General features: G+C 44.3%; 11 protein-coding genes across 11 annotated transcripts; 9 read left to right on the top strand and 2 right to left on the bottom strand. All coding sequences in view use genetic code 12, as the record gives it.

Moving 5' to 3' along the window:
• Positions 1-23: 23 nt before the first annotated feature.
• Positions 24-621, top strand: FOB63_000516 (SAGA histone acetyltransferase complex subunit; the record flags this gene model as incomplete). Its single annotated transcript, XM_066102461.1, has 3 exons — positions 24-97; positions 271-283; positions 337-621. 3 exons carry the CDS (start codon positions 24-26, stop codon positions 619-621), a joined length of 372 nt encoding a protein of 123 aa, XP_065958545.1.
• Positions 622-1,068: 447 nt separating this feature from the next.
• Positions 1,069-2,001, top strand: FOB63_000515 (cationic amino acid transporter; the record flags this gene model as incomplete). The annotated part of the gene is made up of 1 exon (XM_002619338.2): positions 1,069-2,001. One exon carries the CDS (start codon positions 1,069-1,071, stop codon positions 1,999-2,001), a length of 933 nt encoding a protein of 310 aa, XP_002619384.2.
• Positions 2,002-2,158: 157 nt separating this feature from the next.
• FOB63_000514 (Fungal Zn(2)-Cys(6) binuclear cluster domain family protein) lies at positions 2,159-6,651 on the top strand (the record flags this gene model as incomplete). Its single annotated transcript, XM_002619337.2, has 2 exons — positions 2,159-2,170; positions 2,698-6,651. The coding sequence occupies 2 exons, from the start codon at positions 2,159-2,161 to the stop codon at positions 6,649-6,651; spliced, it is 3,966 nt and encodes a 1,321-aa protein (XP_002619383.2).
• Positions 6,652-7,083: 432 nt separating this feature from the next.
• On the bottom strand, positions 7,084-8,054 carry GCY1 (Glycerol 2-dehydrogenase (NADP(+)); the record flags this gene model as incomplete). The annotated part of the gene is made up of 2 exons (XM_002619336.2): positions 7,084-7,990; positions 8,044-8,054. 2 exons carry the CDS (start codon positions 8,052-8,054, stop codon positions 7,084-7,086), a joined length of 918 nt encoding a protein of 305 aa, XP_002619382.2.
• A 983-nt stretch (positions 8,055-9,037) lies between these two features.
• On the top strand, positions 9,038-10,108 carry FOB63_000512 (tRNA (guanine(9)-N(1))-methyltransferase; the record flags this gene model as incomplete). The annotated part of the gene is made up of 1 exon (XM_002619335.2): positions 9,038-10,108. One exon carries the CDS (start codon positions 9,038-9,040, stop codon positions 10,106-10,108), a length of 1,071 nt encoding a protein of 356 aa, XP_002619381.2.
• A 1,566-nt stretch (positions 10,109-11,674) lies between these two features.
• Positions 11,675-12,869, top strand: RHO1 (Rho family GTPase; the record flags this gene model as incomplete). Its single annotated transcript, XM_002619334.2, has 2 exons — positions 11,675-11,835; positions 12,272-12,869. 2 exons carry the CDS (start codon positions 11,675-11,677, stop codon positions 12,867-12,869), a joined length of 759 nt encoding a protein of 252 aa, XP_002619380.2.
• A 502-nt stretch (positions 12,870-13,371) lies between these two features.
• On the top strand, positions 13,372-13,812 carry FOB63_000510 (uncharacterized protein; the record flags this gene model as incomplete). Its single annotated transcript, XM_002619333.2, has 1 exon — positions 13,372-13,812. One exon carries the CDS (start codon positions 13,372-13,374, stop codon positions 13,810-13,812), a length of 441 nt encoding a protein of 146 aa, XP_002619379.1.
• A 903-nt stretch (positions 13,813-14,715) lies between these two features.
• On the top strand, positions 14,716-16,608 carry FOB63_000509 (uncharacterized protein; the record flags this gene model as incomplete). The annotated part of the gene is made up of 1 exon (XM_002619332.2): positions 14,716-16,608. The coding sequence occupies one exon, from the start codon at positions 14,716-14,718 to the stop codon at positions 16,606-16,608; it is 1,893 nt and encodes a 630-aa protein (XP_002619378.2).
• A 403-nt stretch (positions 16,609-17,011) lies between these two features.
• FOB63_000508 (uncharacterized protein) lies at positions 17,012-17,950 on the top strand (the record flags this gene model as incomplete). The annotated part of the gene is made up of 1 exon (XM_002619331.2): positions 17,012-17,950. The coding sequence occupies one exon, from the start codon at positions 17,012-17,014 to the stop codon at positions 17,948-17,950; it is 939 nt and encodes a 312-aa protein (XP_002619377.2).
• A 66-nt stretch (positions 17,951-18,016) lies between these two features.
• RRP45 (exosome non-catalytic core subunit) lies at positions 18,017-18,934 on the bottom strand (the record flags this gene model as incomplete). Its single annotated transcript, XM_002619330.2, has 1 exon — positions 18,017-18,934. The coding sequence occupies one exon, from the start codon at positions 18,932-18,934 to the stop codon at positions 18,017-18,019; it is 918 nt and encodes a 305-aa protein (XP_002619376.1).
• A 387-nt stretch (positions 18,935-19,321) lies between these two features.
• On the top strand, positions 19,322-20,392 carry SLP2 (Slp2p; the record flags this gene model as incomplete). The annotated part of the gene is made up of 1 exon (XM_002619329.2): positions 19,322-20,392. One exon carries the CDS (start codon positions 19,322-19,324, stop codon positions 20,390-20,392), a length of 1,071 nt encoding a protein of 356 aa, XP_002619375.2.
• Positions 20,393-20,528: the final 136 nt, after the last annotated feature.

Genomic DNA, 20,528 nt, shown 5'->3' with positions numbered 1-20,528 from the left:
TAGAACCCTATCAACTAGAGAAGATGATTTTTAAACGTAGATCGGCCAGAGATGGAGATGCAATACTAGCAAACACACCCGTGCACCAAACGTCTTTGTGCCTCCACATAAGCTGAAGACATTTCGTACAACTAGTGTCTGGAAATTGCATCTCAGACGACAGTACGACAGCGTGTTTCCGTACTTTCATCTTTAACGTTTCCTCCCTTCACATTGCACATTTCTTTTTTCCACGGCGCCGCCCAGATTACTCGTCCATGACTTCGGAAGTCACTATAGAGATGTTGGTACGTATCTGTCGAGCGTGTACATTACTCACTGGCGCTAACAGTTTAGGCCGAATCGGTTTATCAAGACATGATGGCAAGCATTGTGCGACAAGTGTCGCTCAGTAATCTTTCAAGGTATCGGGCCATCAACGAGTTTGTGGAAGGCGGATACCAGAACGTCGTGACAAACACACAGATGAATTCCAACAAGGACATTTTCGGCCAGAATAAGACAAAGCTCAAGTCGTCGGAAACGTCCCGCTACTTTGACTGTGGCAACTGCGGCCGTCAAATTGCGGGCGGAAGGTTTGCTCTGCACATGAACAAATGTCTAGAAAGAGATCGGTCGTAAGGGGAAGATACGAAGAGAGCAGATATGAGAAGGAAGAGTGAAGCAGAGGAACAAAAACAGAAGGGGAGAAGAGAGGCACCAAAGAGATGGAAGAAAATTGCCCTGAGAGCATACGATAATGCCCGCCCTCTCAGAGAGGACTGGTGGTTTGGTTTCACTTTGCAGCCTTTTTCTTTTCGGTTTTCATTTTTTGTTACATTTGCAATTGCGTCTTTGTTTTCCATTTGTTCAGTCTCATCGGTCAAGCCATGTAAGACTATCGCGCGCCTATTAAAGCAAGTGAAGCTTTTTGGCTATCAGAATTGTCGTTCGCAGTTTCCCGTTTGGGCGAATGACTCACGTGCGCCGCTCGCTTCCACTCCAAAAAAAAAATTCTACTCCGCTATCTACAGTGAGAGCAGAAAAAAAAGTGTTAGCATCCTCGGCCGAGACAATATACTGACCCAAATGGCGCCTCCTCCTCCCATTATATTGGATGCCCTGGTGGTTTCGGGAATCACCGGCTCCATCTCCATCGCATGCTGGATTATTGTGTTTGCTCCACAGATTTATGAGAATTTCCGAAGAAAGTCGTCAGAGGGCTTGTCCTTGATGTTTATCATCTTGTGGTTGGCCGGAGACGTATTCAATGTCTTGGGTGCGGTCTTGCAAGGTGTTTTGCCCACGATGATCATCCTTGCTGTCTACTACACATTGGCTGATATTGTGCTCTTGGTGCAATGTCTTATGTATGGCAACGGCGAGCAGCCGGACTTGGTGCACTTATCTCCCGCCAATCCGCTCAGCGAAGACGTTTTGGAAACGGTCTTGTCGAGAGAAAGACCCACCGACGAAGAGTTTGGGCAAGACTACAATATTGACTCGTTCACGGATTCCCAAGACTCGAAATGGACTCTGGTCAAGGCCGCTTTGTACAAGTTCTTCATGGTGTTCCTTGTTTTCTCCGCCGGCTTGATTTGGTGGTACATCTCCTACATGCACAGTAATAAGAAAAAGAAGCCAGCAGACCTTGTTTTCGATCCATTGGCTCAGTTTTTCGGCTGGTTATGCGCCATTCTCTATTTGGGCTCCAGAGTTCCTCAGATCTTGCTCAACTACGAGCGCAAGTCTTGTGAAGGCGTGTCCTTCATGTTTTTCCTCTTTGCTTGTTTGGGAAACCTCACGTACGTCATTTCCATTCTTGCCATTGACATGAGCTGGAACTACTTGTGGGTCAACTCTTCGTGGTTGGCCGGCTCCTTGGGAACTTTGGGACTTGACTTTACCATTTTCGTCCAGTTTTTCTTGTACAACGAAAACACCGACGACGAAAGCTCCACCACTAGTAAAGCTACAGACAGATTGCTTGATCAGCGCTCGGAACCTTACAACTCTTTGTAATGAAACAGATGATATAGGGAAGACCAGCAAGATTGACTTGGGTTCGTGTACCATAGATGAGCACAATGTGCATATTATTATTCAATGAATGTTGCATGATGGAATGTATGTAAGAAGCACTAAGAACTAACAGTGAACATACGCATTGAAAGCTGTGATGTTGAAAGCTGTGATGTTGAAAGCTTTGAGCTAAGAGATCTGTTCCAATGAGTGATCATGTGGTTGAGATTACAAGAATGATAAGCACAGAACTGCCGAAACTGCCTCTTTGACGCTTTTGAAATGGTTTTCTGCAAACTTTGTAGTCGTTTTCTTTGATTAGCTATGCATTTCCTAATTCGATATTTCATGACTTCTTCAGATGTTCATTAGCTGACAGTAAGTATTGTACGCAATAAGGACCAGACAGAATCGCTGGTGAAATTCTGACACTTCAAAAATCCAAAGATTACATTTACAATTACAGTTCACGTTACATCATCCATAAGTTTAGGAACCCCCAGACACAATGATTAGTAAAAAGATTCCGCCTCTATCGCAGAGGAACGGATATAAGCGCGAAAGGCGGAATTGCGCATAAAGGCAAAAGCACAGAACCCCAGAAAAAACAGAAATTTCAGCGAAGCACTTAAACACGACATGTAATTGCCACGAGAAGATGGCCCGTGGCCGCATCTGCAGGGTCCCCCAGCTTAGCATGACCCATGTGTGGCACGGAGATGTGGCAAAAGAGATTGTGCCCAAATGCAGTATATCTCCGCATCGCTACCTGTAATGCATAAACATATTACCCTAAGCTTTTTTCTCCGTGCTTCAACTCCGCAACACCTGGAAACTTCATTACTAAAGATGATGGAGGTCCAGACCCAAAACGACAAGCCGCGCGTCTCGGCGGCGGCCCAAGAATCAACTGGTCAAAAGAGGAAAAGACTGAGGGCAGTAATTGTTTGCACCTATTGCCGTCGCCGCAAAGTCAAATGTGACAAGCAGCTGCCTTGCTCCAACTGTGTCAAGGTGGGCATCGCCGACACTTGTACGTACGACTCACACACGGACAAGAAGGGGAAAGACAAATACGAAATGGAGCTTGCACTACCTTTGGGCCAGCAGCCCATGGATCTGGTGGCTAAAGAAGCCAACATTGGCGTGTCTGGCCAGTTTGCGGTGGCGCCGGGCGCTGGAACAGGCAAGGCGGCGCAAAATGGACCCAAACGCATGAAGAGCGAGAAGGGCCTCATTGCTCTGGCTCCCAGTTCAGCGTTCTCGGCTGCAAGCAGCCACGAAAAGAGTGCTGGGAATCTAGCATATGGGCCTACGAACAGAGCTCCGGGCGGCCCGATCATGGGGCCTCTGAACGGCGCGCCGCATGTTAGCGGTGTTTCTCCGGCTGGCAGTGTTCCAAACTACGGCGAGCCCAACGCATCATCCACAGCTAGTATGAGCTCGGCCTCTGGGGCCACGACAAACTTCACATCTCCATCGACGTATTCCGGCGGTGGACAAACGCCGGGCTACGCTGGCTTTGAGCGGCCGGCCAACGCCACCATCAAGACTATGCCGAGATCTCGCGTGGATCCAAAGCAGGCAGACACCCAAACGATAGAAACGCAAAAGTCGGAGATCGAGGTGTTGAAACAAAGACTCCAGCAAATCGAAAAGACCTTGATGGGGTCACCCAAGTCTCTTCCGGCGCTTTCCGCCCAGCCCAACGCCTTCCCTCCAATGCCCATGCAACCTTCTGCTCCACCTTCTCTGCAATTGCAATTTCAAGGACCGCCACAACCATCGTCCATGCAACCTTTAGGCGTCCAACCCGCGCCGTTCCAGCTAGGTCAGCGCCCCTCATACTATCCGGGCATGACTCCAGGCACGATACCCATGCCAAGCTCGTCGGCTTTCACGCCGCTATCGCAGCGTAACTCGTTTTCGGAGGATCCAATGTTGGCAATGCTTCCGCCTCTCAATTCGAACCTCAAGCGCTCCGGCGGCTCCCAGTCTCCTTTGCAGGCTAATCTGGCTGGTCCGTTTTCCCAAAGCGTCAAGCCAGCTGCTAGCGAAAGCTCGTCTGCGACTGGATGCGAGTCGGTTTGCAACGCAACTTCAACGGCTTGCAACACCTCGCCTGCCACCACAGAAACGCCACCGAAGCTCACAATTGAAAATCCGAAAGCTGAGGATTTCTTGATTGGCGTGAACATCTACAGCAATGCGAGTGATACCATCAACTTCTACGAAAACTACTCCTCTCTCCATTTCAAGGACAACCTTCGCCGGAGCAACTTTGGCCCTTTTTCCTGGACGTCGCTCATGAAGCGAGATTACGGCTTGCGTCTTATTTGGGATCATATCATTGCACAAAAGCAAAGCACCAAGGATGACTCCAGTGCCCTAGCCTTTCCGCAACAAACAAACGAGATCACCGCAGAAAATACAAACACCATCCTACATGCCGACAAGTCGGAGCATCTGGAAAAACAATTCCGCAAGCGTGCTCTTCAAGCGGATGGCTACGAAGATATCGTCCCATACAACACGATTCTTGAAGCGAAAAAGGAGCGTGACATCCAAAAACAGACGTTGAACCAATCTACATTGCCGTTGGGTTTGACCTTCTATGACGGTCAGATTGACAGGGAGCTTCAGCTTATAGAAAAAGTGCGTGTTGTTCTCCCCAAAAAGAGAGTCATATGGAAACTTATAGCTCGTTTTTTCAAATGTGTCTATTCTTATTTCCCTTTCTTGGACGAGGAATACTTTAGGCGAGACGTTTCGAGGATCATTGGGCCAGAATCTTATGAGGACGAGCTGGTCCCCGACATCAAGATTGAAAGAAAGCTCGACTTGGCCACCGTGGGCATTCTCTTGATTGTTTTGAGACTTGCGTACCTTTCTGTCTTTTCGAACAACACAGAGCTAAACGAGCAAATCTTGCGCAGCGAAGCTCCAACCCTTGAAGTGCAGAGTATCAAATGTTTGATGTTGAACCCAATTAACATCAACATTATTGACGTTGCAGAGCTCTGTTTCGAACAGTTCAAACTACTCAGAAGATCGAACTTCACTGTCCTTCAACTAGCATTGTACATCCGGTTGTACCACACATATGCGCCAGAAGACGGCGATGGAGCAGATGGTGGTGACTCTCAGGTCCTAAATGCAGTGTTGATTCAAATGGCATATTCCTTGGGTCTTAACAGGGAACCTGATGAACAATGCACAGACTTGAAAATCAACAATCTCTCGAGGAAGATTTGGAGCTACTTGACTTTAGCAGATCTTCATCTTGCCTACGCTTTTGGCAATCCAATGAGCATTGATACCATGTATGCGGATGTAAAACCGCCTCTTTATATTCCAGGAGGCGAAAATCTCCTTGACAAGGAAGCAGATCGCCTTATAGTTGATCGTTTCAACACATGTACATTTTGGTATCCGGACATTCGAAGGATATTGAAACTTACGCTTAATGTCAATGGTAGAGTTCCTTTACCTGAATTATGCTCGTTGTTATCTAATGCCGAGTTGGACTGGTTTCAAAAATGTGGTACTCTTTCAGAAGCCCTCAAATGTGGAGGATTAGGTGTTAAGTCTACTGTCGAAAGAAATTACACCGTCAAGATTTATCTTGCGTTGAGGGTGTCATTCCTCGCCATATTCTTCCACATTTTTCTCCATTATGAACGGAAGAATGACCACGTTTCCTTCTTTTACTTGAAAAAATGTTTGCTCATTACTACTGCTGATATCATGCCTCACTATGAGACTCTCTTGTGCAAGAGTGAAGTTGTCAGTGATATGATTATCAACCCTACTCTTGAAATGGCTGTGCACAAGGCAAACATTATATACCTTGCGGCAATTATTCGTGTTAACTTTGCCGTGTATCACTTGAGACAATCTTCAGAGCACGACCAAAGATGCAAAAATGATAAGCAATACTTGACATACTTCCAAAAATTGTGCCAACTCTCGTCTTGTCTTACTAGAGCAAGTGAGTACAGTATTTCGGCCATTTCCAAAATCAGCAACCGGTACTACTACGCTTGGAGGATTACCAAAGGTCAAACATTCATGTTGAAGACTGTAACGTCGACACAATTCTATGAGTCAAATTACCACGCCGCCTACCTGCTATACTCAACAAGGTTTTCTTGTCAACAGATTGATGAGTTGATCTGCATTTGTGAAACCACTTTAAGCAAGTTCCGCCACACAGAATTCAGAACTTATGGGTTTTCGAGGGAAGTGAACGACCAGTTGGTCAAATGTCAGCAGTATTCGTGTGACCCAGTACGCAACGCAAGCAATTCCAGCGAATCTACTAGTACTAGTGGCTTTAGTGCCAGTACTGATTCTATCTCCACGGATGACCCTACTAACCGGGTGACCAATACGGAAGTTGACAAATTGTGGTTGCAGCTCCTTTCGATGAAGCATGATCAGCTTTTCAATGAGGATTACCGTGAAGCGCCCGAGGTAATGGTGACAAATGGGAATGGCACAACCAACAAACCCAATAGTCAGAATCACGAGGCGAATGTTGGAGCGGCGACAACAAACGATTTTGCTCGCTTTGGTTACGACATGGAGATGGAGAACAGATATGACTGTTTCAGTGACCTCCCATTTGATCAGGTATTTAACTTCTAGTTATGGAACGAAATTTGGCAAGGATACTTTACTGGTAAAGGGTATGTTTAAGACATGAAAGCATTTGCAAATTCTTGTGCTCGGTTCTGGTTCTATATGAGCACATACAAATCTGAGTGATTGAAATACTCTAATGTCATGGATGATTTTATTACTTAATTAATATCAATTTCTTAGTTCAACTCAGCAGCTAGATCCGTCGTAAACCATTTCGAAACAGGCTGATTCTGGCTCAATTGATCGGTACATCAGATAAATGACCTCTCTTCAATTGTATTGTGTTCACATACATGGAATATGGCATTCTAGTAAAGAAGTCACTTACATCGTGAAATTAGAATCAGGACATGAAGCAATGAAAACTTATTGTAAGCTCTTCCTACACAGCTTGGGACATTTTACTTAAAATTAACGTTTATTCAAATTACTCCATCACTCGTCATCGTTGAAAACAACAAGTGGGTACCAGTTAGGATTGACAATTCTCTTTGTTCCAAGAGTGGAGGAGATGGAATTGATCTTCTCGCCATCCTCATCGGACAAGTCCACAAGCTTAAAGTTGCTTTCGATTCTACTTGGGGTGACAGATTTTGGCAAGACAACGGTGCCTCTCCAAACAGCCCAGCTGATCATAATATTGGCAGGAGAAACCTTGTACTTGTCTGCAAGCTCAAGCAAGCCCTTGTCTTCAAACAAAGGAGAGTTGGTGGATCCCAAGGGGCTGTACGCCTCCAAGATGATGTTTTCCTTCTTGCAGAATTCCAAAAGCTTTGGCTGGGGCAAGTATGGGTGCAATTCCACCTGGTTACATGCTGGGCGCACATCTACACCTGGCGAAGAAAGCAAACGCTTCAAGTTCTTCACGGAAAAGTTGGAGACGCCAATGGCACGCGCCTTGCCCAGCTTGTAAAGAGGTTGCATGTCCTTGTAGGCATCGACAAAGTCACGGTCAAGAAGAATGTCTCTGTTTCCGTTGGGCAAAGTGGGGAGCGTAGGATGCGACTTGTTTTCCGGGTTCAATGCCACGGGCCAGTGCATCAAGTAGAGATCCACGTACTCCAAGCCCAAGTTCTTCAACGACACGTCCAAAGCCTTGGCTGGGTCAAGCATGTTGATCGGAGCCAATTTGGTGGTGATGAAGAGCTCCGATCTGGGCACGCCTGAGTCGGCAATGGCTTTACCCACAGGAACTTCGTTGCCGTAGACAAATGCCGTGTCAATGTGTCTGTAGCCGGCCTTAATGGCGGTCAAGACGGCGTTGTAGGCCTCTTCTTCAGTCGATTGCCAAGTGCCAAGGCCAATGGCTGGAATGTGGGCGCCGGTGTTCAAAGTGAAGGTTCTGTATGTTAGCAAAGCCCGAATTGGTCAAATAGCGAGTGAAATTGGACATACTTGGAAGACATTTTGTGAGAAATGTGTCAAAGTATTAGAGTGGCAACGATTCCAATTTGACAGGGCCGCGCGCCACCTTTAAGTACTGCGTTTTCCCCTCACCCCACCTTTTAGTTACGTCACGGCATAGGGGTAACCAGCTGTGAATACGTTTACGGGAAATTGCTTTTTTCTACACCGTTGGGATTTGTGGGTCTGTCTCGCCGTTTGCCACGTGGAGGCCTGATTCTGTTGGGAATTCGAATGAGGGGACCAAGTACGGCGAATGCGACGTTGTAGTTTGCTGTCGCGGAAATTTCGGCTCCTGTCCGAGACCATGCGGCTAAAACAACGTTGGAGATGGTTAATTCCACACGCTTCTTTGTAATTCTGTCTTTGCTATTCATGGTTGTCGTGTGTGTGTGTGTTTGTTTTTTTTTTTTTTGTTGTTTTTTCTTTATGTGTATTTCTAGTTATCATCTATTATGTACATGCACAGTCGCTTGTACTGTGATTGAAATACTGAAAGGCTGACGACATTCATCTAATTATGTGAGTAGAGTGGCTAAGCGCATGAGCGATCAATCTTCATTTTATGGCAATTGAACAAAATAATCTCGTGTCAATTCTACTATGAACTTATAGGCTCTGATTGCATACGTTGATCAGACTTTATGACTAAGTTCTGTTGTTTGAGATCGACATATGTAGTTCGGAAAGCCGAGATCTGGAAGATTTTTCGACAAAAAGACAATATGGTACTAATATATTTTGGAATCAATTCTTTTTTTTTTTAAATCTTGCACGGATCTTTCAATTTTAATTGTATTCGCAGAAGTTCTCGTCTTTAGCCATTTTTGGCAAATGCGATCAAAAATGCATTTTTCACCATGCTTTTTTAAAAAAGAAGAAAAAAGACGCCGTGAAGACCTACAGTAAAAAAATTCTTGAAAGAAGAATTTCGTAACGATAAGATCACCCAGATCACCCAGATCACATTGAGTGGTAGGCTAGCATGTTTTTTGCCTGGACAGGACATCGCGAAATCAGCCTTACTACCATGAGCGAAACAGGAGAAATGGGAAACGACCTAAAACGGCAGAAAACGGAGCCTGCCGATGGGCTAGGGTTCCAAAAGCCCCAAGTGCCGGAAGGCATGTCCAAAAACGCCTGGAAAAAGCTCCAAAAACAAAAGAAATGGGACGAAGAAAAAGCCGAGTACAGACTCAAACGAAAGGAAAAGAAAAAAGCCGCCAGAGCCAGAAAGGCCGAGCGCAAATCCCAAGGTCTCTCGGACGATGACAACTACCACCAGCAAGCAAAAAAGGCGATTCCTGAAAAGCAGAAGCCTAGTGGAATCAAGGTGATTATGGACTGCGAGTTTGATGAGTTGATGAGCGACAAAGAGATTGTCTCCATGAGCAACCAGATCACACGATGCTACTCAGCAAAACGTCATTCTGACTACGACGTGGACTTGGTCGTTTCGAGTTTCAACAAGCGCTTGAAGCAGCGTTTTGATAAGAGTGTACTGGACTACCCTCGATGGAAGAATATCACGTTTGTGGAAAACGATAAGCTTACAGACTTGTTGCCCACAGATGTCGAGGAATTGTCCAAATGTGTCTACTTGACAGCAGATACAGACACAGAGTTGGAGGAGCTAGAGCAAGGACACACCTACATCATTGGTGGCATTGTGGACAAGAACAGGCACAAGAAATTGTGTTTGAACAAAGCCAAAGAACTCGGATTGAAGGTCGGGCGTTTGCCTATTGGTAAGTACATTCAGATGAACGGGCGTCAGGTGCTTGCGACATCACATGTTTACGAGATTATGTGCATGTGGTTTGAACAGGGCAACGACTGGCAAAAGGCCTTTAATGCGGTGCTTCCTCCCCGGAAAATCAAGGGAGAAGCTGAAGCCAAGGACGAGACAGAAACAAAAGACGGAGAAGAACCAAAAGACGGAGAGGAACCAAAAGACGAAGAGGAAACAGCAGATGATGGTAAGGAGAATGGCAACGAACACGAGTCTGAAGATAAGGAGAATCGTGACGAAGAGAATAATGTCGACGGAGAATAGAAGAGCAGAAGTCATTTATGGCACAGTGCAAACTAAAAGTACATAGGCATCCAAGAATAAATCAGGGCCAGCATTAGTTCTCAGACTAGAAAGCAGAGACATACGTAGGTTTTTACTGGTAGCCACTAAGAAGCATGTTCACTCAATCCTGGAGGCGCAAACATTTAAATTAATTAATAAAAATAAAATAAATGATGAGCGTACATAGACCACCTTCAGATCGGAGAACAGAAGGGACAGTAGAAAGAAGAGTATGTAATAATCGGTCTAGTCATAATCTTCCTTGTAGGGTCAAGATTTTTCTGATTATTTTCAGCCTGTCTTCTCCATTTTATACATATATTAACCAACATGACAGACAAAAACGCAACTAAAGCAACCGTTCACCCAAGTACTGAAGTTCAGAAGCCTTAGAAATTAACCATGCACTTGCAAATAATCTCAGTGGCAGTCATGCTAGACAAAACCGTAGAGGCTAGCACTACAGTGTCAGTTTTTGTTGAAAATTCGAATGTCAAAGAAAAAGAAGCAATGGCCAAATTATTAGACCAGAAAGCAGGATAACCAGCAAAATAGACAAGAAATTTCTTGTGTCTTGAAGAAAGAAGTTCATTTAAGCGGCCTACCCTAAAACCAATTGCAAGTTCTCCACCAATGGCAGTACAAAGCAGACGGACAACCCCGCTTTAGAGATCTCTGTAATTGAGGGTCCCTATAAAAATTACGTAATTCTATCCTCTTTGTCGATGTCCCATTGGTTGATGTGCCCCTATTGTAACTCCATCTACTTCTAAACTTTGAATCATTTACGCAGTTTGTCCTAATAGACCATAGACAAACAACACTACAGAATGTCTTAAAGTATCGTAGGTAACAACAATCCGAGTATTCAATAACAACCCGCTCCCTCTATAACCCAATATTCACTCCGAGAATCGAACTGAGAGACCTGCCAAACCCACGTGAAATTTCAATGGTCCAGACCTTTTGCCCGATAAGCTTCAGGCGTCGCGCATTTGAATTCCATGCCAGTTAATCCGCCGTCCAGTAAGGTTATTTGTTTGGAAAATTTGCGGCGCCGTCCACGCACGAGTCATTTCTTGGGCAAGCCCGAATCTCTGGCGCTAGATCGATCGGTTCATGGTAGCATTTCCAGATCAAACACAGGGCTGTGTGCAGTACATGTTATCCTGAAGGTTTAATAGGCCAAGTGCATGTATAGCACCTAGTCGACGACAGAGACAGGTTGGTCCCACAGTCCCCCGTGCCTTCTCCGTCTCCCAATCGAGTGGAAGTCCTTTCCCGTCAGCTTTCGTAGACGACACGTGATTTGGTAAAACGTAACCTGAATACCGCGATATGCGCGAGTATACGCGGCAAACGTCCGAGAAACATTCGACGGCAGGAGAAAGAGACAGACAGTGGCGAAGACAATTTTTTTGGAAACAAAAGGGAAGCGGCCGACACATGTGGCCTCTTGGCGGCGTTTCACGACAGCCACCCAAACTTTAGCCGTCTCCGTAGCCACTGTTAGCCACACGCCGTATGGTATCTGCATGAGCCTGTCTGCAGTCCGCTCCTGTCACGCATCCGTGCCTTTCTCACAGCCCTAGTTCCAAAAACGAGAAAAAAAAACCCTGGCCGTATCTTGGACTTTCTGGAGCTCTTTTCTTGTTTGCGCTTTTCCAAACTCCAATACATTCAAACTATCCACATATTGCACGTATGTATCGTTTTGTTCGGTGTCCGGCCTGTTCTCTGCCGATTGCAGATCTCTATTCTTTCGCCGAATTCTTTGTGATCCTTGACCACAATGTGGCTCGGCTCTGATCTTGCGCTATCGAAATGTTTTCCTTTGGTTGAGTGTGCAAAATCGGTCTGATCCTGTCATTGGCTGATGCATTGGCTCGTCGAACAGTGTTTGAGACTCAGCTGGAAGCAGCTGTTTTCATGATGTTTGTCGTGTATTCGATTGTTATTCTTTTATCGAGGGGCGAAATTCAGTCGAGCAAAGAAAATTCTAGCTCACCCAATGTTTTTCGCTTTCTCGAAAATGTGCATAAGACCATCCGCCGCTTATACTGCTGGTGTATATGTCCATTGCCACTCTTCTTTTACGACCCGGACATCAAGTTCATAAACATAACATTTACTAACGGATAGAATGGTTCCTCCTCCAGCCGAGATTCGTAGAAAGTTGGTCATTGTCGGTGACGGTGCTTGTGGTAAGACCTGTCTTTTGATTGTTTTCTCCAAGGGCACTTTCCCAGAAGTCTATGTTCCAACCGTTTTCGAGAATTACGTTGCTGATGTCGAGGTCGATGGCAGAAAAGTCGAATTGGCCCTTTGGGATACTGCGGGTCAGGAAGATTACGACAGATTGAGACCTTTGTCTTACCCAGACTCCAATGTTATTTTGATTTGTTTCTCTATTGACTCGCCAGACTCTTTGGACAATGTTTTGGAGAAGTGGATTTCTGAGGTGTTGCACTTCTGCCAAGGCGTTCCTATCATCTTGGTTGGCTGTAAAGTCGACTTGAGAAACGACCCAGCCACTATCAAGGCTTTGGCCCAAGAAAACCAGCAACCTGTCTCTTCTTCCGAAGGTGAGGCTGTTGCTCAGAAGATTGGTACCCAGTACTACTTGGAGTGTTCTGCTAGAACCGGCCAAGGTGTCAGAGAAGTGTTTGAAACTGCCACCAGAGCATCTTTGGTGACCAAAGAAAAGAAGGAAAAGAAGAAGAAGTGTGTTGTCTTGTAATGTGGGAGACTTTGCCCTATTGATGAGAGATTCACTCCACTTGCCGTCCCAGTCAAGATTTTTTTTTCATTTCTTTCGTTTCTCACCCATTTAATTGTTAATATTGCTGACTAAATTGAATTAACCCAGAGCCGCTGTCTTTCATTTGTGGGAGTCTGATCTGCGATTAAATGGTGTGCGTACATAGCTCGGGAAAAGCTATTCTCGATCTTGTGAGACCGAGCATAGCCGCGTTTGTCTTTGATGTATACTACTTCAACACTACTGTAGAACGAAAAATTAAGACAATTATATACTGACATGGTGTGTCTAGTGGTACTCTAGTGATAATCTAGTGGTACTCTAATGGTATTCTAGTGGGTATTCGAGTCGCGCACAACCGAAAATCGTCCACGTGACACGTCACGTTCTCATGAGAAAAAAAACCATCCAATAAACACCTTGAGATTGGTCGCTTACCGTAGAGAATCTCTTCTTTGACGGATATCGCTACTTCCCCAAGATGTTGAGCAGATCATTATTCAGAAGCACTGTCAGATACCAGACCACGGTTGCCGAATCGGTCAAGTCCACAGTCACTGGCCTTACTCGCGAAGAGTTGGCTCACAACAAAAACGCCATGCAAGCGCCAAACAGACCCAACAAGTGGTCTCCTAGCCAGGAAGGCAGAGCGGAGGTGATTGCGCGCAACCCGCAAAGATTTATTCAGAAAGATTTGAGCGCCCAGCCTCAGCCTTATGCTGCCATTGAGTTGATTGCCAAACAGCCAATCATGTACTTGTCCGAAGGAAACATCGCAGTCTGTGACGGAAACAAGGGCTCGACTTTGCAGGGCCACCCTAAAGTGTACATCAACTTGGACAAGCCTGAAGCGGCCACGTGTGGCTACTGTGGTTTGAGATACGCCAAGGAGGCTCACAGAGAACACATTGAGAAGAAGTAGTGGCCTCGGAGGAAAGACACATGTGGTTGTGTCCGTGCTACATGAGGCATATCCAGCCCTGGGGCCAGTGTGACTGGGGCTGGCTGTTCCTTTCCGTTTGATGTATCATATCATTCTATCTGCATAATTTATTCAATTGGATGCAAGCTCCTATCTGTAATACGTAGGCTGGTATCAGAATTAGACGTGGCTATCGAATCCACATGGGGGTTTTAGCAAGATCTCCGCTAGTTTGCCTCTGAGTGTATGAATTTTCATTCAAGTATCCGATCGCTCCTACCTCAGGTGTTCCTTTTTGAAATTTAGTGGTGAATGATATCACATTGCCTGACAAAGATAGCCAGAAATATTGTGGTACGAACGAGATGGCCAAATGTGTCTACTCTATTTGTCTAGTTCTCGGTGGTTTGGAATACTTTAGGAAATATAGAGTGTCCCTACTACGCAAGAATTGTCACATTCATTTTGTACAATAAATAGTCACATCCATTCTGTACAATGAATTGACGCATTTCTCCCGTACATGGATTCAATTGCTCCTTTCGTCTTTATAGTTACCATTCCGAATCATTTCATTCAGTCACAAGAGATTTCACAGGTGGACTTTAGTGCGGAATACCTCTTCATCTAATCTTGCTTTTTTTTTTTTTTTTTTTTTTTTTTTTTTTTTTTTTTCTTTCCACTCCATTGTATTTTATTTGCCGTCATCATTCCATTTCTTGATAACTGCAACTTTTCACAGGCTAATCTGGATTTCACTCTTGCATAATGGCTGACTCATTGTTATTAGTGCATACACTATCTAGTGGGATGTTCTGCATGAAGCTGTGATCTCTACCCCGGATTTTCTATCCTGTTTAAGTCTTCTTCTTCCAAACGAGAAAACCGATAAACTAGTTCCAAATGTCAAAGGCCCACGAAGTCCTAAAAGGGGTAGGGTATGGCTTGTGGTACTCGCAGCACCATATTATCCATTCCTTTGTCATTATACCATTTGGTATCATTGTTTTATTTGCAATTCTTTATGGGTTCAATGTTCTTCTCGCTGACGTTTTCAAGATCCAATTCCCGGCATCGGTCCTCGGCATGTTGATCAATTTGCTTGTTTTGTGTGCCTTAGGCTCACTCTCGTCGCTAGCGGTTCAAAAATCAGGGCCGAACCCCACCTGGAAAACAAAAATCGGCCTCCTGGCCCAGTGGATATTAGAACACTACCTCACAATCATTAAGCCGTCCATGAACTTCAGCTTGAAATGGATTAATGTGTTTTTCATCCCCTCCTTCATTATTTTACCCTTAAGTGATCACATCACTTTCATTGAATGTTTGAAAATCGCTGCGGTGTTTGTCATTGGCGGAATCTTTTTGATGGTGTTTGATGTGTACTTAATCCTCGGTTTGAAATTCATCTTGAAGAAGATAGGTATTTACTCGTTTGATCTTGACAAATCAGAGAGTGCAGTCTCTGAAGATGAGGAGGATGACGAAGAGTTGGAGCTTTTCAACTTGAACAAGCCATACACTTCCACAAGAGACGACATTACTACTATCGACATGTCGTCACTACGGGCAACGAAAACCGAACCTGCTACTAAAACTCGGTCCTTGTCTGTTTCTGAAAATCCTTTCTCTGACCAGAATAATGCTGACCCGGCGATCAGAAGAATCTCAACATCAGCGGGTGTGGTACCTAATCCATCTGAAAGTGCTTCTAATCAAACAAATATATTTTCATCGGAACACTCCCCTGCCAACCCATCCCCACCTCCTTCGGAATCCATTGCGCCGGCTTCTTCTAAGGACGAGAATGCTCATCTTTCTCATCTTTCACCACTTTCTCAGAAGACCACAATTTTCGTAGCAAACTACATTGACTGGTTCCTTTATTTATTGTTATTTTTCGTGTCCTTGCCCTTTTACTATGTATCAAGCATACATGTCATGCTTCCATATCACTTGGGTTTAACGGTCATCGCATATTACTTAGCATTACTTATTCCCATGAAATTTCCTAAGCTGAAGAAGTTTGCACATCCGATCTTGATTCTGACGGCAGAAATCCTATTCGTTTGCTTCATTGGTTCTTTAATTTACCACAAAGGATCACCCAAAGGGTTTCTTGACGACTTGCGATTCTACAAAACAGGAAAAAATTATCTTAACCTTTTCAGTGGAAAAGCATTGTATGATAATGGTGAAAAGGTGCCCCAAAAATTTCTTGATGAGCATTTTACTTCTGAGCCACTTTGGCCCGGATGTGGTGACATTTTATCCTCTCTCATGGACATCTCCATTGTCTCGTTATCGTTACCTATGTTTACGCACAAGAAGGACTTCATCAAGAACTTTTGGGTCTTGATGCCACCTCTCTTGATTTCCATGGTGCTCACCTTTTTCTGCTACCCAATCATTTGCTTCAAAATCGGAATCAGTTCTGAACGCTCCATCGGCTTTATCGGCAGGCTGGTTACTTTGGCCTTAGGAACCCCGTTGATCGGTGCTCTTGGAGGATCTGTTGCCTTGATGGCTGTTTGTACGATTCTCAGTGGTATTTGTGGCGTGTTGATTGGCGATGCTTTCTTCAATCTTCTCCGGGTTCCTTCGAATGATTTTGTGACCAGAGGTGTTACCTTGGGTATTAATTGCGGAGCAATTGCCACGGCGCATTTACTTAATGTTGACCCAAGAGCTGCTTCGATGAGCTCTTTGAGTTTCAGTGTCTTCGGTACCATCATGATTATCTTGGCCAGTATTGGTGCTGTGCGTGATTTGATTCGAAGCTGGGCTGGTCTTTGATCCTGATACTATTGTGGTGTTTACCTAGTGTCGTTCTTTTAAATATTTATTGTACTTTGTTCTCTATAAGGCTGAGCGGAGCCAAAAATTCATTGCACATTTCGCTTCTACCGGAGTAAAGTAATAGCAGACAGAAGAGTGAAGATTGACGAGAAAATCTACGACTCTCATTGCGAAAATCAGATCACTGATCACACAATACGTTGGCAATGCAATGTAAACAGGCCAATTTTATTTTTTCAAATTTTGCCAAAGAACGGTTGATATCTACATTTGCTGTTATCTAAAAAAAAAAAAAAAGATTAGTTCCCGAATCTTAGTCCTAAAAGATATCCAGTATGGTCTCGCATCAAAAAAACGCGAGTCTTGTACAACGCGTTTGATCATTTGCATCACCACTATTATGCTCATCGAAGATACGACGAAAGTTGTCCTTCTTCCGAAAAATGAACGCTCTTTCCAAATCTTTAGCTTGAAATTCGGCTCCACAGAAAAACAAATTCTATATTCCGGAGAGGGTGTCTATGAGCTTCGACTGATAACTGGCCAAAATGACTATGTCAGTAGACCAGAACCAAAATTGACAAACGGGGAAGCGGTGAAATCTTTGATTATCGAAAATTCAGCCAATAGTGAGGAAGGTGCTGTTCTTTCGTGTCCCAATGTTGTGAACAGCACCAAACTCAATTTATCATACTTTGTCATACTGGTCATGTGGCACAAGAAAGAATTGTACGGCGGCCGTTACCATGCAATGGACGACATTCTAGACAACTTTAGCGCGTATGTGAAACCGCAGAAACTGCTTCAGGATATTCGGCCTCATCTTGTTAAGCTGATTGAATCTCTCTGCCAAGTTGTAGAAGAAGGTGGAGAGCCATTCTACAAGTTCTCAACCGAAAAGGCCATGAAGTTCGTGTCTACAAAAATTGACTCTCTCGCTGATCTATTGCATTCATCGCCTGATTATGCTCTCACTGGGTTCATTAGAAACAAATTGAATGCATATGAAGAAGCACCGGATGAAATTTTCCGGCTACAAATCAAAAAATACGCTGTCGAGTATATCTTTGGCTCATACTTGACACAAGAGATTAAGCATGACTTCATGCGTGAGGCTAGCTTGGACTTTTCCACGGTAGAAAATTACATGAAAGCCCAAGAAGAAAAACAGAAAGCGTTGGCGGTGGTAGAATCTAATATGAACTCAGTTGTGCAAACAACGAAGAAAGCGAGAGAATCTCTGGCAAAGATTACGAAAACAACAAAGTCATCAAAGAAAGTGGTGAAAAAGGTGGCCGTTGGCAAAGGTGCCTTAGATGGTTTTTTCAGCAGGGCTTGACGATTTATGCATATTTAACAGGTTACACGTATACTACAAGCTTACTTATAGTCGGAATGTATTAGGTTATCTGGCAGCTCCCACTTCAAGAAGCTCTAAATGCATGTTCTTGTATCTTTCTTCCTCGTCCTCCTTCAACAATGCTTTGATCTGATCAGTCAATTTTTCAGCCACGGCAAAACTGTTCTGCGCTAACGATAAAAGCGCCACACCATCTATGGGCAACCCTCCGTTTTTGGACAACTGGATTAGCTCTCTGTTTTTGTTCATGGTTATCACAAGAGAGCCATCGCGAATGGCTTCCTCTTTCAGATTGGCATCCATGATTGCAATCTCTTGGTTGAGGGCTCCTTTTATATTCTCTTCTTTATCACCTGGATTGAAAAACGAGTAAGTCACGCAAATTGGCACATGAAGAATACTCAACGGCACCGGCTGGCGCTCGTCAAAGCTATAAATGGTAACGTCTGTTCCTTGGATAGAGACATCGGGTTTTTTGAAATGCTGAAGCGCAGTCATCACACCAATACAAGATGCATCGATGAGTCCACCATCGTAGTTCAAAAAGTTGATATCAGCACGGATGTGCCAAACCTTCTCTCCCGCAATAACACACAAACTCTCAAGGTCCAAGGCGTTTGATCTTCTGACAGCTTTTTCTATTAATCTCGATATAAGAACCTCTTCGTCTGAATTCTTTCCGTTTTCGAACATGGGCGACGCCATGGAGCTGATTTCTGTATTTATAGTGAAAGTACCTTCAAACGGCCTGTCTTCAAATGGTTTCCCGATCTCACAGCTCACTCTGACGGCCAACTTTGTGTCTCCCAATTCAACCTCGACATATCCATATTCGGTCTTGGAAAGCGTGATGAGAGGCTTGCGCATCTCATCCAAGGCCCTGCCATCGAGACGGAAACCTTTTTTCAATGCATTAAATATGTAGCTTCTTTCGTTTGTTGAAAGCTCGCCAGCTTTAGTCATCTTTGCGTCTGGGTTACTTTGTTGAACAATCAAACGGTGATGAGATGAAAGTCCGCGCACGTGACAGAATCAGACAAGTCGTAGCAACATCCAAATTCCTTCAGTATGCATCAAGTAAGGTGAGCACAAGTAGTCAAAGGGGTATAGTGACTAATTATTCGTAGTAGTTGCCGTTCTTTTACAAAAGAAAAAATAAAAAAGATAAATAGAGAGAATTGGCCATGTCTATCTCCCAATAAGAAATCTCACCAAATCTCATAAAGTAAAACAGAAAAGAGCACTCAGTCTCAGGTAATGCCACAATCAAAATCCAGGAGACGGCAGAAGCCAAAAATCGATCAGAGAAATTCAATTGTTCAACTTCAGCAGTAGTGTAATTGGAATGTCATGTGCTTCGCACGACCTGGTAGGCAAAAACGTGATGTAACAACTTGTCTCCACATTGATCGAAAACCAGGCAAAATGTTGGCATCCAGATTAGCCAAGACTCCCGTGAGAAATGTGGCGCTTTTGCGCAACTACAGCAGCATCAACCCGTTGATGGCAAGACAGGGTCCCGTTTCTCCGGCGTTGAATTTCTTCCAGAAGGAACGTCTACCAGCAAACACCATTATCAAGTTCGTTCCCCAACAAACGGCTTATGTGGTGGAACGGATGGGAAAGTTTCACAAAATCTTGAAGCCTGGTATGGCCATCTTGATTCCTGTGCTTGACAAGATCACATACGTCCAATCTTTGAAAGAAACCGCCATTGAGATTCCTTCTCAGAATGCAATCACTGCCGACAATGTCTCTTTGGAATTAGACGGAATATTGTACGTCAAGGTACATGATCCTTACAAGGCATCTTACGGAGTTGAAGATTTCAAGTTTGCGATTAGCCAGCTTGCGCAGACAACCATGAGGTCTGAAATTGGTTCGTTGAACTTGGACTCGGTGTTGAAGGAGAGACAACTGTTGAATTTCAACATCAACAAGATCATAAACGAAGCCGCCAAAGAACACTGGGGAGTTGAGTGTTTGCGTTACGAGATTAGAGATATACATCCTCCTCAAAACGTATTGGATGCCATGCACAGGCAAGTAAGTGCCGAAAGATCAAAGAGGGCAGAAATCTTGGAGTCCGAAGGTACTAGACAGTCTCGCATTAATATCGCCGAAGGTGAAAAGCAAGCTTTGATTTTGAAGGCAGAAGCCACTGCTTTGAGCATTGAGAAGATCGCCAACTCTATCAAGAATACCCCAGGTGGCACTGATGCCATTAACCTTCAGGTGGCACAAGAGTACATTAAGGAGTTTGGCAAGATTGCCAAGGAAACGAACACCATTGTTCTTCCTTCCAACTTGGGCGATTTAAACGGTTTGATGGCTGCAGGGTTAGGCATGTTCCAAACTTTGAACAGAAATACTGACAAAAAGATTGAAAGTGTTGCCGAAAAGGGAGAGGAAGCGAAGTAGTCTTGTGAATAGATAAAGTATTACGTATGAAAATTAACAAAGGTAGATCCAAAGAGTATCAGTTACAAATTATAGTGTTCATTAATCTCTTCACATTGATTAAGCCTATTAGTAGTATGTATCATGGGGATTCGTT

This window comes from Clavispora lusitaniae, assembly GCF_014636115.1.
Source record: "Clavispora lusitaniae strain FDAARGOS_655 chromosome Unknown tig00000003_pilon, whole genome shotgun sequence".
Lineage (NCBI taxonomy): Eukaryota > Fungi > Ascomycota > Pichiomycetes > Serinales > Metschnikowiaceae > Clavispora > Clavispora lusitaniae.
Note: the sequence above shows the minus strand (reverse complement) of the source record. Positions and strands in the feature narration are given on the sequence as shown.